At 43.5% G+C, this 19,815-nt stretch overlaps 1 protein-coding gene across 1 annotated transcript; it reads right to left on the bottom strand.

Annotated features, from left to right (window-relative positions):
• Positions 1–741: 741 nt before the first annotated feature.
• On the bottom strand, positions 742–5,653 carry LOC308159820 (chromobox protein homolog 3-like; the record flags this gene model as incomplete). The annotated part of the gene is made up of 5 exons (XM_080533636.1): positions 5,578–5,653; positions 4,032–4,198; positions 3,767–3,935; positions 3,619–3,713; positions 742–868 (listed from the first exon to the last, which is right to left on the bottom strand). Exons 2-5 carry the CDS (start codon positions 4,196–4,198, stop codon positions 742–744), a joined length of 558 nt encoding a protein of 185 aa, XP_080389762.1. The 5' UTR covers positions 5,578–5,653.
• Between the last annotated feature and the right edge of the window lie 14,162 nt (positions 5,654–19,815).

Genomic DNA, 19,815 nt, shown 5'->3' with positions numbered 1-19,815 from the left:
TTGCTTTTATAGTTGTTTTTATTTTCTTAAGATTGTTGTCTTTATTTGCACTTGACACCACGGTCCTCATTGTCTCTTAGCTTGTTTTATAGCATTTTCGCTTTTTAATTGTCTAGTGTGTAATATTTGTGATATGTTATTTGTGTATATGTTTGTGAATATGTGAATATGTTTTCTGTCTTTGCACCTTCAGAAGAACCACTACAATTTCATTGTATAGGCAACTGTACAAGGACAATAAAGTCTATTCTATTCTAGTAGTAGTAGTAGTAGTAGTAGTAGTAGTAGTAGTTTTGAGATGTGTGTGTGTGTGTGTGTGTGTGTGTGTGTGTCAGGACGCTCGTAGGAACATGTATCTCTCGGCTAATGAATGCCTGACCAGCAGTCAATTACGACTTCATCTACATCTGCTGTTCAGCATGCACACGACGGATAGACGGCTGGTCAAGAGGTCTTCAAGAGGGGCTTCCGGTGGCAAACCACAAGCGATGACAGCTTAACAACAGAGCTCCTGAGTCAGCTTTAAATTACCCCGAATTCAAGAACTTTTATTAATTCAAATTGAAATATATTTATATAACAATGGAAGGAGACAAAAACAAGAAAGGAGGTTATGGATTATGAGGCAATCCTAAGCAAGGAATTGAGAAAGAAAACACGGCCAGCGAACTCTCAACAAGACAAGATGGTGGTCGCGGAGAAGATTTAGCCTCAATGTGACATTTGTCAGGTGATGGGGTGCTACTGTGACTCATCCTCAGGACAGGAGGGCCAGGTGAGCCTCTCCTCATAGAAGGATATGACCACCTGAGGACAGCGAGTGTTTGCCTCACGGGCCGGAACCAGATCAGCCTTGTCTGAGCTCTTCCTGTAGAGCAGAGGGAGAAAAAGAATAGCTCAGGACTCATACTAATTATAGACCTTTAACAGCAAGTTTGATAAACTTCCATCATGTCAGTCATGCTCTCATTTCCATGGCAACCCAAAGCTTACAAACTAGCAAGGACAGAAGCATATTTATTTAAGACATTTCTGAAAATGTCCCTAATAAAAAGGCAGATTCACATAAGTGTAAACAAAAGTTGGAAGTGCATAGTAAGGAGGACTTCAAAAGGCAGGGAGTACGCAGGGATGGGTTATGATTCAGTTTTAGTAATTCTATAGTATGGATGTAAAACCATATAGCCTGTATACCAGCCAACTTAATGGCAATCAAATTGTCTGTGATTAATGTCCAGTATTCATTACGAGCCACCAGAATCGACCATTTAGGGCCAATCCCATTACACCCCTTCGGCTCAGTTTTGAACGTTCACGTGTAGGGGTGTCCCAATTCTTGTTTTCATTTAGAGTATGGCTCTGTTTGGAGATTTTTCATGACAAGACTACATTCAGAGCCATGGCCCGACCTCCCAGGATGCCTTGCGAATCATCAGAAATCAGATTTTGCTCTAGGCAATGTGGAAGACAACCACAAATTCAGTCATTAGTTTCTCTGTAATTACTTGTTAATAAAGATTTGAAAAATGATAACTATATTTAGTGTTGTTCCGATACCGATACTAGTATCGGCATGGCCACCGATACGCACAAAAATGCTGGTATCGGTATCGGCGAGTACTAACAAAAAAAAAATCCGATTTTTTTTTTTTTTTTTTTTTTTTTTTTTTAAGTACTAAAGTTATTTTGTTTGTAAATGTTCACTTGCTGTTGCACTACTACTACGACTGTTTTATATCTTAAATGGATATTGCACTGATTGGCATCTGTGAGAGCCACATTTCAGGTTTTATAAGGGGTTGATTTTCTTGTCACCATACCAGGTAGACAATAAAAAAAAGTTCTATAGTATTCACTCTCTGTTGGTATTTTTTCCTGTTTTACAAAGGTTTTGAGCAGTGCCAGACTAAGTGTTAGCAATAATTTTACATCGAGGTGAGTATGCGGCTCCAAAATTTTTATTTTATTATTTTTTTTTTTTTCCTTTTCAAAAACCGGTATCGGATCGGTACTCGGTATCGGCAAGTACTGCACGGTCAGGTATCGGTATCGGTATCGGGATCAAAAAATGGTATCGGAACAACACTAACTATATTATTATCTTAGTTTAATGTCCTTTCAATGTATTATAGACCTTTTCTTTATAACAAGCACAACTATTTTTCCATGTCGCATTTTCCCCCTTCGATGGCATGAAGCTATAGCTATGGCACTTCTTGAACCAAAACACGCAATCTAATCCGAACAGTTGTTATTATGCCATATTATTGATGGGTTATATCATGTAGCTGACTAATAACATGGACAGCGGCTGTTTCTCCAGCGTTCCTGTCATATCGGATTTTAGAACTCCATAAAAATAAATCTGCGCTCTGTGTCTAATGTTATCTATCTGACGTTACATGTTTTGTGCATGATAGTGGTGCATTTTAACATTTCATGTCGCATTTCCCCCCTTTGATGGCATATGAGGCTATTGCACTTATTAAACTAAAACTGCGCTCCGTGTCTACTAACGTTATCTACCTAATGTTACATATTTTACGGCTGATTTGGGCATGATAGTCATGCATTTTGACATATTTCCATGTCGTATTTCCCCCCTTTGATGGCATATGACACCCGAATTTAACTAAAGCCACGAAGTTGTTGCACGGTTGTCCTATATCAGTGCAGACTGGCACGGTAGGAGCACAGTTGATAGCCTACAGAGCACTGTTATTCTGTCATGGTCTGATAATGAAGCATTGTTATTTGTTATTTGATGACTTGATTTGACGTGTTTGATCGATTGATAGTGTAAAACTTAAATTGTGAATGAATCACTAACGTCAATGTTTTTCTATGACACTACTGATGACCCATCAGGGTCTTGAAGGGTTGTCCCATTTAATTAGGAAAGATTTCAACCACTACCTACGCCTTGTGGCTCTGTTCAGAGGCCTTGGCTCCAAAGTGAGCAGCACTCCAAAACGAGCCGTAGGGAAGGGAATCGGGAATGGGCCTTAAAAGCCGTCCTAAAACCCCCCTAGCAGCCATAACTCTCCCCTGACCCCATCTAAGACCCTTTTTCAGTTAGGGAAAAACCCAGCAGAAAGTCACATTTTTTTATTATCAAACTTACACCTCTGGTTTTATCAACCCACCACCATCTGCCAATGTTATTTTACTAAATTAATCAAATCAATCAATAAGAATAACCGGTTACATTTCTAGTCAACGGTTAATCTAAATGGTAAATGGACTGACTTAAAGCGCCTTATTCCATAGCGCTTTACAATGGCCTCTCATTCACCCATTCATACACCAATGGTGGCAAGCTACCATGCAAGGTGCTGACCTGCTCATTGGGAGCAATTTGGGGTTCAGTGTCTTGCCCATGACACCTCGACATGTAGCCAGCCGGGGTTCGAACCAACGATCTGCCGACCTTGCGATCATTAGACGTAATCTAATAACTGTTAATCATGAACACCCCCAATTTCAAGTATTGCCATGTAGAGTTGGGTTCCAAACAAAGTTGGGTTCCAAAGTGACTACAAAAAGCAATACGAGTGAATGTGTGATTTGAGTGGGGACAACAAGTACAAGGTCGGCATTTGTGCATGTGAGACTCACCATTTCATCAATAACATCAGTTCACCACTGCTGTCTGTTGCGCCGATGATCCTCTCTGGGTCAAGGTTCCTGGCAAAGCCCCGTGGCTTTTCACTCTGAATGCACATCCACTTGATAACCACAGCTGCAGATCAGTCAGCACACCCACCGTATCCTTCTTCTTCTTAGCTTTGTTTTCCTCAGTCTCTGGCTCCTCAGTGGAGGACTTCCTTTTGTTGGAATCAGGCTTCTCCACTACATTCTTCTGAGATTCAAGGAACGCTGAAATCAGCTCCGGACAGTCAAGGTTTTCCTCAGGCTCCCATGTGTTATCCGTACTGAAATATATAAAAAAAGATCACCAAGCCAATAATTCACATTTAATTCTACAAACATAGCCCCATACCAGGGAAGCACTTCCAGGTTGTACTCACTCTGTAAATCCTTTCCATTTGAGAAAGAATTCAACCTTCCCATTGACGATGCGTTGGTCCATCACCTTCTCTACAACAAACTCCTCTGGTGGCTCCTGCGTGTCCTTCTTCCCCTTTCCATTCTGCTTCTTACCCATGTTAGGCTGCAAAGCAAGAGGGGATTTCATCTTTTGAAAGAGATGAGTGATTTTAAAAGCTTGATGTGATCCATCAAAGGCTATCCTGGTTATCAATAAAACAGTTACATTTCTCATGTAAAACTTTGGTGACACCTAATGTTAGTTAGGCCTTATAGGCTATGTCCTAGGTGGAAAGTTTACACTGCCTAATAATACCTCCATCCGAAATGTTGTGTAGATAAGACCCATCATTATCGTTTCATACGTTTGTTTTGGTCAACTTTCTTTTACTGGCCGTTTGTTGCTAAGCAACGATCGTGGATAATTAATTATGGTTTCCCTCTATGCTTCGGATGCAAACGCCGCGAATCGGTGCATCATCTGGGTGATGAGCTCCAGGCCTCAGACTTTTCTATCTGGTATTCTTATCCAGGGTATATACAGGAATCTTGAGGTTAATTTCAATACCTTTCTAAGACTTTTTAAAGACCTTGTCAATATTTTTCCAGACCTCACCGCCACTTGGAGCTGTAACCGTTGACATCAGTGACACCTTTAACTTAACATGTTTAGTTTGCAATAGACTAGACCAGTGTTTCTTAACCCTCTCCTCGGGGCGCCCCAGCCGCTCCACATATTTGATCTGATCCACCACCAGCTCACCTGATTCAACTAATCAAGTACAAACCATAATTGCTTTGTACTTGATTAGTGGAATCAGGTGAGCTGGTGGTGGAACAGATCAAATATGTGGTGCGGCTGGGGCGCCCCGAGGAGAGGGTTGAGAAACACTGGACTAGACCACTATCATACAACAGAATTTCCGGTTCATCTTTGTTTTTTAATAAAACTAATAAATTCACGAACTTTTACTAATAGTTTTTAGGACTCAAACTCTTTGGACAGAGTCTAATTCAGAAAAATACCTACAAAATTCAAGACCTCATAAAATCGTGATAAGACTTTTTAATACTTATTAAGGGTCTTGATTTTCCCAAAATTGATTTATCAACTTTTAATACTTTTCAAGACACCGCGGATACCCTGTACAAGTGGTATGACGATTTTGAGTTAGCTAGGTTGAAGTAACTTGGTCACAAGTTAGCTAGCTGCTAACGTTAGCTAGCTTATACATTTTTATAACATTAGCTATTGCACAACAGAAAATATATGGACAGCTAGCATTACTTCAGTCATTTATCAGAAGCTTTGATCCAAAGTGACTTACAATAAGTGCATTCAACATAGCTAGCTAACGAAACTAACGTAGCTAGCTAACTAGCATGTTGAAAAGCAAAAAAAAAGTGCCTATACATACAGGAACAATTCGACAGACTGTTGTAACTGTTACCTATTGTACGAAAAGAGCAATCTAGTGGGAATGTCGCCTACGTGAACACGCACAAAAAACAGTGTGATGAACTTACTTTCTCCGTTAATTCTGCGTGAGTGGCTGGCTGCAGAGAATCTTCCTAAATGTGCGCGGGCAAAGATATGTCTTTACCTTCTGCTCGAGAGTGACCACCGTCACTTCCTGGCGCCTTTTGAATATCCCATTTCCGGTTCAATCAACGCGAGTGAAACAAGTACATTCAACATTTTCCATAAACGATTGAAGTCTACTTGATTAAACCATGTTCACAAAAGGAATATGAATTAATTGTGTTGCATATAGTGATTTCATTTTTGTAAATTCAAAGTCCTGCTATTTCCCATTTTTTCAGTGCAGCCACCCATTTAAAAAAAAAAGAAGAAGAAATAAAATATTCTAGATAAGAAACTGAATGTGGTGCCTACACAATGAGTTTGGGAGACATGGGACTTCCCATTTCCTTTGATCAAGATGAATGGCCTGATTCCAGCATTGATATTGTCGTGTTTCGTCCGTCTGATGTGCGTGGGTATAATGACTCACACGACAAGGGATTCTCCGTTTCTGGTTCTTTAGTGAACTTCTTCTTAACACAATACACAATACAAGATACAACTAATTGTGTCCCAGATGGCAGGTTAATAGATGACGGGAAAACTAGCTCTGGCACAGAACAGCAGCTTTGCTGTCCATACCGATGAGCGTTGTTCCCTTTACTCCTGTTTACGTAACCAAGGTAACGAGCTATCTCTCTCTCTGGGTGATCATGTGACATACAGTAACCAATCAACAATAACGGTAACATAAACACAACAACAACAGGGAAAGCCACCCATGGTGGACTGTCTCACACTATCCCCCTCCAAGAGTACTGAGTCCCTTCAGTACAGGTGACTTAACATTAACATGTCTAGGAATAGAACAGTTGACTCAATGAACATGTCTAAATTATTTGATTACTTACATCACATTCTTTGCAAACTCGTAGGCCCTATAGCTAAACAACAGTGAAACAATTAAAACACTTAACTACTTGTAAACAATTTTTACAGTAAAACATTTTTTTTTTCTTTATAATGCAAAACTTCTTGGATGAAGTAACCAATCTGCCGATAAACTAAACAGTCTCTCTTTCAATAACTAGTTCCTGAATCTCTCTGGCTTATTAACCATGCGTCCCTTAGATGTTTTAACAGTATTTTTTGGAGTGTCCTCTTGTCTTTTTTTCTGCTGACACCTTGGAGCTTTGAGATGAGGTTTCTCCTCTTGATCACATGACTCTCGAGAAGCTCCTTCCCCTGCTGGATCTTTATCATTGTCTTTCTGTAGTGGCAGCTCTGGTACCAACGGGACATCCTCTTCAGGTAGCTGTGTAGCTGGGTCTTGGCACTGCTGCAGCACTTGACTCCTTTGACGTTTTATCCCAGCAGGGACCACCTCACTATTGTATGGTTTAAGCCGATCATGGTGCATTATCTTTCTGCGCTTCAACCCTTGAATATCGTAGAGGACAGGACCACGGCATCCAGCCACAATCAAGGGGCCCTTCCAAGGTGCTTGAAGCTTGGGGCTTAATCCCTTCTTTTTCGTGTCATCCTTTACATACACCAAATCTCCAACGCTGTAAGAATGTTCTCGTGCTCGGACATCATACATCTTCTTCTGACGTTCTTGTGCAGTGCGGAGGTGCTCCCTCGCTGTGCTTTGTGCCTCCTTAAGTCCTTCTCCCAGGTTATGAAGGAAATCTGCTACCTCCATTCGGTCAGATTTGAGTTCTGCAGCCCCAGACTGGATATCCTGTGGTTGATGAACTTCTCGGCCAAACATGAGCCTGTTAGGTGTGAACCCTGTGATTGCATGGCGTGAGCTGCGGTAGGCTGAGGTGAGTAGTGACAGATGCTCATCCCAGTTCTTTTGGTTCTGGTCCACGTAGCATCGGATCATCTGGAGTAAAGTTCTGTTGAACCTTTCCACCTGTCCGTTAGAGGCAGGGTGGTAGGGGGTGGTCCTTGTCTTTGTGATCTGTAGGAGCTTGCATACATTCTGGAACAGGGAACTCTCAAAATTGCGACCTTGGTCAGTGTGCAACTCGAGGGGGGCTCCAAATCGGGCGATAAAGTCATACACAAGCCTCCTTGCTGTTGTTTCCGCCCCTTGGTCAGGAACAGCAAAGGCTTCGACCCATCGAGTAAACTGGTCAATTATGACGAGAATGTACTTGTTTCCAGAGCTGGATACAGGGAATGGCCCGAGGATGTCTACGTGGAGACGGTCCAAAGGTGCTCCAGCTTGGTAGCTTTGCAACTTGGCTCGTTTCACTGGTCCCGTAGTTTTGCATGCATTGCAGTGCTGGCATCTCTTCACAAACAGATGGACTTCTTCACCCATTCCATACCAGTGATAGCTCTGGCGTAAGCGCTCCAGTGTTTTTGCTTCCCCAAGATGACCAGATTGAGGAGGATTATGGCAAGCCTGCAGGACCTCTCTTTGCATGGAAGCTGGAACTAGTAGCAACACGGTTGGTTGTTGGGCTCCTACTCTCTCCCAGGAGTAGTAGAGAACTCCTTGCTGCAGCATGACCTGAGGCCAGCAGAGCCAGAACTTCCTCACTGCAGGGCTCTCAAGCATCACCTGATCTTTAGTAGGGAGGGTTCCTGATTCTTTCCATGTGTGGAGGGTGGAGAGGACAGGATCAGCTTTCTGAAGTTTGGCAAGCTCTTCCAATCTGACTGACTGCAGCCAGTTAACTACTGGAGTCTCCAGCATGGTTGTATGTGGTGGATCTGTTTCCATCGACTGAGTGTTATCACCACTGGTCTCACCAGACTCAATACTCCTAACTGCGAGCGGCACAACATCATCAACATCGTCTTCAAATCTTGTCCACTGCTCATGAAGTCTTCGGCAGTACTTACATCCTTGACATGGTAGATCAGACAAGTTCTTTCCAGCTTGGTAACAGTCACATTTGTCTGAATGTTCTCTGGTTTGCCTTGACATGGCATCAGCATTGCAGTGTTGCCGGCCCGCTCGATGCTCTATGTCAAAGTCATATTGGCTCAACTCTTCCAGCCAGCGAGCCAACTGACCTTCAGGGTTTTTGAACCGAAACAGCCAGGTGAGACTGCCATGATCTGTTCGTAGCAGAAACTTCTTGCCCAGTAGGTAGTGGCGGAACTGACGAGTGTAGCGGACGACAGCAAGTAACTCACGTCTGGTAACACAGTACCTCTGCTGAGCTGGTGTAAGATGGCTGCTGGCGTATGTTAGGACTCGCTCTTCTCCCCACTGGAGTTGTGACAGAACAGCTCCAATACTGTGGTTCGAGGCATCAGTGTCTAGAATGTACTTGCCTCCAACAGTGGGGTATCCCAGCACTGGTGTAGTTGTCAGTTTTTCTTTCAGCTTTGTAAAAGCATCTTGGTGCTCATTTGTCCACAGGAATGTAGCCCCCTTCTTTGAAAGGCTGTGGAGAGGGCTTGCCAGTTCTGCAAAAGCTGGAACAAACTTGCGGTAGTAGTTACACAGTCCAAGAAAAGCTTGCAGCTCCTTCAGGTTGTTGGGTGGCTCCCAGCGCTGTACATCCTTGACCAGAGCTGGGTTTGGACAGATCCCATCTCCACTCACAATGTGGCCCAGGAAGAGAACTTCCTCTTGAAGCAAGTGACATTTAGAAGGCTTCAGCTTCAACCCATAGCTGTGGAGACACTTGAAGACCTGTGCGAGCCGGTCCAGGCTTTCATCCACTCCCCTGCCAATGACAATGACGTCGTCAAGGTAGATCAGCAATGTTTCCCATTGGAGTCCCCTGAGGACGAGCTCCATTGCCCTCTGAAAGGTGCTTGGGGCATTGCAGAGCCCAAATGGCATGCGGGTGTATTCATAGAGGCCCCATTTGGTGATGAATGCTGTCTTCCCGCGGTCTTGGTCATCCACTGCTATCTGCCAATAGCCAGACTGAAGGTCAAGTGTTGAGAACATTGTAGCTTCCCCAAGAACATCAAGACACTCTTCAATCTTGGGCAAAGGATATGCGTCCTTTACCGTCAGACTGTTCAAGCCGCGGTAATCTATGCACCACCGTACTCCTCCATCCTTCTTGCGTACTAAGACGACCGGAGAGGCCCACTCCGATGATGATGGTGTAACGACACCGGCTTTAAGCATGTCTTGAAGATGTGTTTGCTCTTCACTTTGAAATCCAAGAGGTGCCCTTCTCACTCGCTGGCGCACAGGCTTAGCCGATCCTGTGTCAATCTTGTGTGTGACAGCAGACATGTAACCCAGGTCGGAATCACTTTTGGCAAAGAGGGATTGGTAGGTCACTAGCAGTTGGATAAATTGTTCTTGTTGCTCCTCACTGAGTGCCTCACTAGTAGCACCAACCAGGCTTTGGAGATGTTCAGGTAGCTCAGAGATTGCTGCTACTCTTCCAACCACCAGTGATGGCACACTCTCTGACTCTCCCTCTATGATGGGCTCTACACTTTGCTCAGGTGAACATGATGGCTCCTCAGGATAAGCTTCAACTAAGAGTCCAAGGCATGCTCCTCTTGGCAGGGCCGCTTTGCTGGTCGAGAAGTTGCATAGCCGGACTGGCACCCGCTTCTCCATAGTGGTAACAACACTCCCGGAGACTACATTTTCTGTGATGTTCAAAGGCTCTAGTACAGCTGGAACACCTGGCCTTGGTTCTTCCACCTCGCCCCAGACCACACATTCAGATGTAGGTGGTATGGTGGTGGTCTCTCCTAGGGTCACTCTGGCAACATGATAGTCTGATCCATCCCCTCGTACTATTTTGGAGGGCACAAGTTCGTTACCGATGAACACCTTACCACGGGTGTGGATGACAACATCATGAGTCTTCATCAGATCCAATCCTATGAGGACAGAGTCACGTATGGGGGCTACGTGTACGTCCCAGTCGATTGTTTTGGCTGCAATTTTAAAGGTGACGTTCAGTCCACGTTTTGCTTCCATGCCATCTCCAACTCCCGCATTTAGAAGGTAGGTCTTACGTAGGCTTGTCGGATCACCTCCAGAGAAACTCCTATACAGCTCCTCTGAGATTACTGTTGTCTGGGCTCCCGTGTCCACCACAGCCTGTGTTGGAATGCCGTTTACTGTCACCGGAATCTGTAGACTCTCACCCTTGTTTTTGGTGCAGCCAATCTGTAGCCCTTGTGGTTTGTGATCTGCATGTAGTCTCCCTTCTGACCGCCCCCGTTGGTCTGGGCCTTTGTCACCGCGGTTACGTGCAGCTGTTGGGCTCGGCGATCTACTGCAGTCCCTCCTGAAGTGTCCTTGTTCTCCACATTTATAACATGGGCCAGCTGCTCCCCGGGTTGGGCTTGGTGACTGGGAGCGGATCCGGCCGGGCTGCACCTGATAATGGTTCTGTGTCCTCTCTAGTGACAGGGGACGTTGTGTTGTTGCTCTAGTTTTATGATGTTCAAACTGCAGCTGTAGATTCCCTACTGTATGTACGAGGGTCTTGACTTGGTCCGTTAGTGTAGCAAACTGTTCAGCAGTTACATACTGAGGGGTCTGTACCCTACGAGAGGTAGGAGTAAAGTCCTCACAGATGTCTCCATCATCAGCCCAAGAAATGCGTCGTGTTCTGTTCTTTATTTCTGTTTCACGTCCCACCGTAGCTTTGAAGTTGTGTTCATGAGCCTCTACACACTTTTGAGCCTCTGCAAGGGAGCATGGATCTCGGTTCATAACTTCATAGGCCACTTTTTGATTTTTTAGACCTTTAAGAAAGGCATCAGTTGCAAGTTGATCTTGCAGCTGGAGATCCACTCCTGGATATGCAAGTGTGACGAGGCGTCTCACCTCTTCTGCAAATTCAGCTGACGCCTCTCTACCTTGCCGAAGTTCTCCCAACTTTCTCCTTACTGTGGTAGGGGGGTCTCTTTTCCCAAAGCGCTGAGTAAGCTCCTCCACTAAGAGAGCATAATCCTCCCGTGTACGTTCTGGCAGTGAGCAGACATATCGTATTGCAGCTCCTCTTAAGCATTCATGCAGCCTGTCCACTCTTTCTGTAGTACTCCATCCATACTTCCTGGCCTGGCGCTCAAATGGCAACAAGAAAGAGTCCCAGTCATCATTTCCTTCAAATGTGGCAAGTTTAGGTCTACGCACTTCTTGCAGAGTGTGCTGACTGTTGTGACCAGAACTATTCAGTCTCTGCTCACCATAGGGAAATGAGCGTTGGGTTTCATTCTCAGAGTCTCTAGTGTCTCTCCATCTACTGTCAGGTTCAGCATTGCCGCCCCTCCTGGTGGGACCAAAGTTGCGAGTGCGCTGATTGATGACATCCAACTCAGCTGCAAAGGGGGCACCAACACGAGTTTTTGGTCTTACTGGTATATCCCAAGAGGCTGAAGGTATAGCTTCAGGCTCAGAAGCATGCCTGTCCAATGTGGGGCGCTGTAAGATCTTATCCCCATTTCGACTGGAAGCAGCAAGTGGTGGTGAGGCTTGCTGTGTAACGGGATTTCCTCCTGTTATGTGTGTTAGTACGGGGGCTAGCATCATTTGCAGGTGTTTTGTCTGCTGATTTTGGCTATCCAACAAAGCTTGTAGCCATGTTGGGGCTCTATCAGGCTCAGTAGGTCCTACTGTAGCTCCTTGTTCCTCTGTCATTTTATTGAGTTTTCTGTTCATGTAATTGTCCTTTTATTTTCGGTGGATTGTCTGTTCCACTTGTCTTGTTCTCATTCATGTAGTTGTCTCTTTGTATTATTTAGTTGTTTATTTATATAATTGTCTCTTTGATTTTGTTGAGTTGTTTATTAATGGAATTGTCCGCTTAATTTAGTTGAGTCTAACGGGAGTACAGTCTGCCCAAACACCACCAGGTGGCAGTACTCAACCAGTTGTTGTAGTAACTCCTGAATCCAGTCAGCTGGCTAGCTAGCTGTCTCCTGTTAGCCCCTATTAGCTCCCGTTAGCTTTGGCTCTTATAACTTTATTATCTTCCGTTAGCTTCTGTTAGCTTTTCCTCTGTCAGGTGGATGTACTCACGGATGATCGCTACTTCAGACACCAGTTGTCGTGTTTCGTCCGTCTGATGTGCGTGGGTATAATGACTCACACGACAAGGGATTCTCCGTTTCTGGTTCTTTAGTGAACTTCTTCTTAACACAATACACAATACAAGATACAACTAATTGTGTCCCAGATGGCAGGTTAATAGATGACGGGAAAACTAGCTCTGGCACAGAACAGCAGCTTTGCTGTCCATACCGATGAGCGTTGTTCCCTTTACTCCTGTTTACGTAACCAAGGTAACGAGCTATCTCTCTCTCTGGGTGATCATGTGACATACAGTAACCAATCAACAATAACGGTAACATAAACACAACAACAACAGGGAAAGCCACCCATGGTGGACTGTCTCACAATATATTCAGATTCATTAATTGTTTATCCTCTATGGTTTACAGACAGTATAGGGCCTACACTGTGCTGCGGGACTGGGGAAAACATTGATTGATTGATTGATTGATTGAAAACTTTATTAGAAGATTTGCAGAAGTAGGTACATGAAAGTACATATTACATACAAGGTCAACTAACAGGATAAAAACCCAAGAAAGCCACTGGCTTATTTCAATTGGGGTCCTTGATTCTCAATTCATCGTTACATGTAAGACAGACAAAAAAAAACTAGTACTATCTACAAGATAATACAGACAAATGACTAGTACTATCTACAAGATAAATATACATCCATCATGGGAAGAACAATACAACAAAACATTAGGTATGTACAGCGGGTAGGACAGGTGGGGACATACACCACAGGTGGGGGCGGGGGACAAAACACAAAGTATGTACAGTGGGTAGTTCGGGTCTTTTAATCTGATTTTTGATTTAGAGGGTCCAGTTACGGATTGCAGCCTCCTGTAAATGTTTTTTGAGAGTGGTTTTGAAGGTGGGCAGTGTTTTGCACTCCTTTAAGATTATAGGAAGGGCGTTCCACATTTTTACTGCATAGTTTGCAAACGAGTTTATCCCCTTGTTTGTGGTGCAACGCGGTTGAACGTGGTTCGTGGAGCTTCCTCTGGTATTGTATGTGTGGACGTTGTTCACTTTTTGGAAGTATGTTGACAGGTACTTGGGTGTCTTTGTGGTGTAGCGTATCTTGAAGACCAGGCCCAGTGCAAGCTGCTGCACTCTGTCAACTACTCGTAGCCAATCAAGGCTCAAAACATGAGCAGCGGTTAGATGTGTCCTAGGGTTGAGGCCTAGCAGAAGCCTAACCAGTTTATTTTGGGCTGTCTGGAGTCTTGTTTTATGGGCCTTTGTGGTTCTATAGTACCATGATGTTACGGCATAGTCGAAGTGACATTGAATGAGAGCTCCTGATAGGGTCCTCAGTGTGTTTTTACTGACAAGTGAGGATATTTGACATCCAATAGTCTACCAGTAATTCCTAAAATATTCTATATGGCTGTCAAAATATGCTACAATACCACTGTAAATAATTGTTATATGTAAGGACAGTAGATGCTGAATCATTTTCCGTTTGCTTGGCTGTGAATCTATTCCTATAGGTCTGTAGTGTCTAACGTCGGCTGCAGTTGAGCTCCACCCACAGCCAGTGTAAACGAACCAATGTATACTGATCACTACAGCATGCCTGTGATGGTGGCCAGATGGAGCCATAAAAGTAGGCTACAGTAACCTGATGAAAATCGGATGTTTCTCATTGGATAGGGAATTGCCACTGACTCAATGAGACAGTCCTGCGAGTGCGATGACAGTCACGGTCTTCTGTGTGACAGATTGCTCAAATTCAGACAGTAATTGTTGTAGGCTAATATGCATGAGTTCTGCAGTGCCCTAATCATGCCCCAATTCATTTTTTTTTTCTTGCAATGTTGAGACGATGGTTTCATTGATACTACCCAAGTGGTGCATTGTGAATTCATGCTCCTGTAACTCCATATAATTTCTCTACTCAGCAGACCCGACAAAAACAAAATGCAGTGTGGAGGATATCCCCGGGGACACCCCGAACGCGCGGAGAGAGGAGGGAGAGGAGAACGGTTTCCAAGCGCAATGCTTCGCTTTGGTGAAGCGCAAAGCTGCAAGTTTGATATGATAACTGGAGTTGCCAGAGGAGGACCCGACCTGACAAGCGTGAGTCACAGCGCTCAGTCATGGGGTAAGGCTGCTTGAATCTTAAATCTTCGTTCACCCTCTCCGAGAAAGAAATCAATAGCCCGTGTTTGACCCAATTATCATTAGCCTCCCCGGATCAGACCCATATTCCGACGCGCTCCGAAAAGAAGGCGTGGCTTTGTGTCAGCGACACTTGCTTGAAATTCTTTCATTGATATTCCGGCGGGCGCCTCATCTGCACGGTGAAACTAACGGTGCCTAAATAGCGCAGTAATCAACCCGACAACATGGTATGACACGGCGGCTACGCAGCATCAGGTAAGCACTGTTTATTGTTTGTTTCAAAGTGTCATCCAAATATGTTGTGTGCCAGATGATCAATTCGTCCGCAAGGTCATATCCTATATACCTGAATAGCGTAGATCTCTGCTAATAAGGGTGGGATGGTCTGGGCATCATAATTGACCTGCTCTCTCTGGCTGCCGTGTCTCTGTTACCTGACACATTTTCGTTATATTCATCCATTTTCCTTGTTGTTCGGCAATTATGTCAATTCTATTGGTTTTTTCCCCACTCTCTCTCTCTCTCTCTCTCTCTCTCTCTCTCTCTCTCTCTCTCTCTCTCTCTCTCTCTCTCTCTCTCTCTCTCTCTCTCTCTCTCTGCATCTCTTTTCATATAGGTAAGAGATCATTATTGGGTTGTTTAATTACATCTTGTCCGGGAGTGGAGAGACCCCTGCGTGATTACGAATGCATGCTCAAGTTCAGAGCAGAATACTGGCCCCCGGGTGTCACTGGGCCTAATGGAACCGATGGAACCTAACCAGGCATTTGTAAACGAGTAGATGCTCTATAGCATTCCTTATGCCATGCCTCTGGAAATGGTCATGCCTGCAGTCATTGCAAAGTTAGATTCAAATGATTATTTCTATATGAAACGCATGCTTTCTAATCAGCCAGCATGTACTTATTGTGCCCTAATGGCGTCCAAAAAAAAGGCAATATTGGTATTTATTAGTAATATAGTTATATACTGTACCTATGATATAGTGTCCTTTATCCTTTCTAGCCTAAGTCATATTTATTTGCAGGCAACTATGCTGTCAAGTTTTCACAATTTCTATCCTATCTGGTGTGTCATATAGTATTGATTGGGAATGATCTATCTTAGTAGGCCTTATTTATTGTCTCAGTGATTTATCGGCATAATTTATTCTACCGATTTACTATCTCTCTGAGAAATGAGAGTAATCTAATTGCAAACCAGGATTTATTTGCTCACTGGTCCTAGTATACACATACGTATGGGTGATGGAAGCACTGGGAAGTCCATAGTATATATCACCCTTCTCTGCAGTTACAGAGACAACAATCAATACAACTAAATGTATTAAATGTACTAAAATATCCACTTATCTTCAAGAAATGCATGCCCATTTATATCTACAATGTCTGTTTTGAGTCCAGCATTGTCATAGTCACAATGGGTCTATTTTGATCATTCCATTCGCAGAACACATTTAATGATGATGGTTCATCAATGATTTTGCCAGCCTGATTCAACATGAGGCAGAGGGAATTGCCCCCAGGATAAGCTTGCATCTAATTTTTGATTTACTTAAAACTACAGATCATTTCACAATGACAGTGAAAGGAAACACTGCGTAATTGATGTTGTCTGTTTAGGCAATTATGTACACGTGTGTGTGTGTGTGTGTGTGTGTGTGTGTGTATATATATATATGATTGTGTGTGCACGCACACACCTGTGCTAGTGCAGGGTCGTCATCATTTCAACTGGCCAAGGCAGTTATTGCAGTTCTTGATGGCTAAAATCTTGGTCGTTGAAGAACGACTTAACAGGGAACCATCACTTCACACCTCTGAAACATCTGAATCAGGACTTCTGAACCATATCCAATACCAGATGTATTCTACACTACCAGCAGTGCTGACGATCAATATCGATACAGTTTTTTTGGGTGCTTTCACCCGATAGCCTTTTCCTCATGAACCACAATGCTACTGCAAGTAGACGGGCAGTTCACATGACACTTACAAACTAATAATAAAGCAGTGGCAGTCCCTCAGAGCTAATTTGATGTTTAATATCATAGCTGTGAAGTCAAATTAACATTCAATCCATTAATTTGTGTTGGAAGTCATTTTTTCTGTCTAAGTATGCATTCGCTGCGGAGCGAGATCTTGTAGCCTGAGAGTGTAGGTACAGCTGCTGTGTGGAGGGACACATTAATGTTAACATTACACAGTAATATGTTCCACCACAAAGTAATGGACTGAATGTTCATTTCACTTCAAAGTGATTGTATTAAAAAATCTATTTAGATTCAATAGACTGCCAATGATATACAGTATTATTAGTTGTAAGCGTCATGTGGAGTCTGGGTGCTTTTTGGACAGACTGAACTTGTAGCCCTGTCTAAATGGACTGCACTTAGCCTATATAGCGCTTTATTCCAAAGCGCTTTACAATGGCCTGTCATTCACTCATTCTCATACACATTCACACACACCAATGATGGCAAGTTACCATGCTCATTGGGAGCAACTTGGGTTTCAATGTCTCTAGCCCAAGGACACCGTGACACGTGTAGTGGTGGTCTAGTGGATAGTGAGTTGGACTTGGGATCGGAAGGTTGTGAGTTCAAATCCCGCCTGAAGCCACACCACTACTAGTGTGCCCTTGGGTAAGGCACTTAGCCCTCAGTTACTCCAGGGGGAATGTCCCTGTAATTCGTAATTGTAAGTCGCTTTGGATAAAAGCGTCTGCTAAATGGCAAAATTTAAAATTACACGTGGCCAGCCAGGGATCGAACCGCCGAACCACCACTGTGCGATCATTAGATGCCGGCTGTACCTCCTGAGCCACAGCCGCCCCTACTTGCAGTAGTGTTTCGGCTCACGAGGAAAATGCTATCCGGTGAAGGTGAATGACAGCATAGACGGGTTCCAAAACAGTACCCATCGATCGACAGCACTGCTGCTAAGTGGAATGCATAGGTGTGGTTAAGAAATCCAAAACCAACTCTTGAAGGGGATGAATTTGATTTCCTCTGACAGAACCTAGCACTTTCTTTTTTTTCTAAAAACACACTCACATTCACACACACACACACACACACACACACACACACACACACACACACACACACACACAACTTTAAAGCGCCCCGGGTGCCACCGGTCAAGCACTGTTTAGTATTTTCTTGTTTCAAAGCTTAGACAGTCTAAGTTGTAGTTTCTGTGTAGCTGAGTGTACTTTCATGAAATCAAAGCACATTCTAGTCACATAACCGTCTGCAATCAAATCAGACACATTTTTGGCGGTTTCCACAACCTATATTAATCTTTAGTAGATTAGTCTTTTATTTGAATGTTGATTATATCATTATCATTATAGTATTATTATAATGAGAATTGAGGCTTTGTTACGGTCCATGGCCATGCAGCACATGCACTGTTGCACGCTACAGACTGCACAAACCTCCGGTTGAGGTTGTCGAGTCTACACATAATCTGAATGGGCATGGTTTGCATGAGGCTGCCATGCTGTAATAGGCACATTTCATTCATTTTCCCCCGCTCACCAGCGAACACCAGGAACAGCAACTACAGGTTAACATTATATAAATGATGTGCTGTTGCAATAATGACCCTTTAGTCATAATTCAGTAGTGTTTATTCCAGTCTACATACTGCACAATGTTGATTCTCTCCTTCCCTCTCTTTCCTACACATCCATTAGTCTTATCAGAGGGCTCTCCCTGCCTACCACTGCTGGTATCACACCGAGGACATACTGGGAAAACAATTGGCTCATAAATATATTTTCAAAATGACTCCCTGTTCTGTACACTATTTGCACAACAAACGGCACCATTAGCCCCCTGGGCCGGTGTAGAAACACCGGCTACCAAACACACAATTCAGGTGTTTTAGGCTAAGCAGATGTGTGTGTGTGTGTGTGTGTGTGTGCGGTGATGCTACAGGATTTCTGTTGCTAATTCTTTACATCAAAGTGTTGACTGCATGAGTCATGATATCATGTTAATCAATTACTTATCTCATTAGACCACACAGTCTTCAGTTTAAGGCCCCCCCAAAAAAAAATCCTCAAGGGAGTGGGGAGGTGTCCAGCTATGTAACTTCTTGAGAGTATTTGTCTATTTCGGCACCCCATTTTTGGCTTGTGAACGCTAACTAGTGGCTGTAATTCGACAGCAATCCTGTAGCATCTCTTGCATGGCACCTCATCTCTTGAGGACTTGCATAGTGAGGCTGTGGTGCCTAATGGTTTAATATACAGTTAAACGTGGGACTGGCAGAATTATTAGTTGTTTTAGCTGCAGTCAACCTCTAGCCTCTGTATAAATAAATTGGACATAGTTTTTCCTGGGGAGTAATTCCTTGAATCACTCGACCTTGTTGAAGTGCCTGGTAAGTGTCTGACTGTGTGTCTGCTGGAACTGTCTTCTGATCTATTTTTGGGCCACATCATTTTGACATAGTTAATGTTCGATTTGGCCTTGCTGTATGAATCTACTCTGCTCTAAAGAGACTGCTTATGATCCATCATTTCAAATCTATTTATTTACAGCCTTCCGCCGAGGCACATACAAATGAAATGCATTCGGAATCAAGAGACTCGAAAAAAGGATGCTGCTCAGAGATAGTCAACGTTGCTTTGGGCTTATTGTTTATACCTTGGGAGTTATTACTGCTCATTATCAATCAGTTGCAGTATTTTCAGACTCAGACTCCTAATAGTAATAGAATGACGAGTCAGGAATAAGCGCAGGTGTGTCAGGTGCAGGTGTTTGTTGTTGCCTTTTTAATATGTTGTTTCAACTCTCATGGTTTAAAAGTGTCGCCTCATTGTTCACTCTTATCAGCTGTCTTGGTGACAAGAAGGAACATGAAATGTCCAGACATGTCTGTGCTTTTCACTGAAGGACAATGCAGTGGCCAATTGCTCTGTATTTATTTTTTTTTCCAGTTTTGCTGGACTTGATGTATCATTCAGTTGTGAGAAAGAAATATATAGTTAAGATAACTAATAATAATAATCTTCCTTTATTCTTTGATGATGATGATGATGATGATGTCATGTCCCACTCATTTACATATTTCCA

This window comes from Nansenia antarctica, assembly GCF_963989245.1.
Source record: "Nansenia antarctica genome assembly, chromosome: 6".
Taxonomy (NCBI): Eukaryota; Metazoa; Chordata; class Actinopteri; order Argentiniformes; family Microstomatidae; genus Nansenia; species Nansenia antarctica.
Note: the sequence above shows the minus strand (reverse complement) of the source record. Positions and strands in the feature narration are given on the sequence as shown.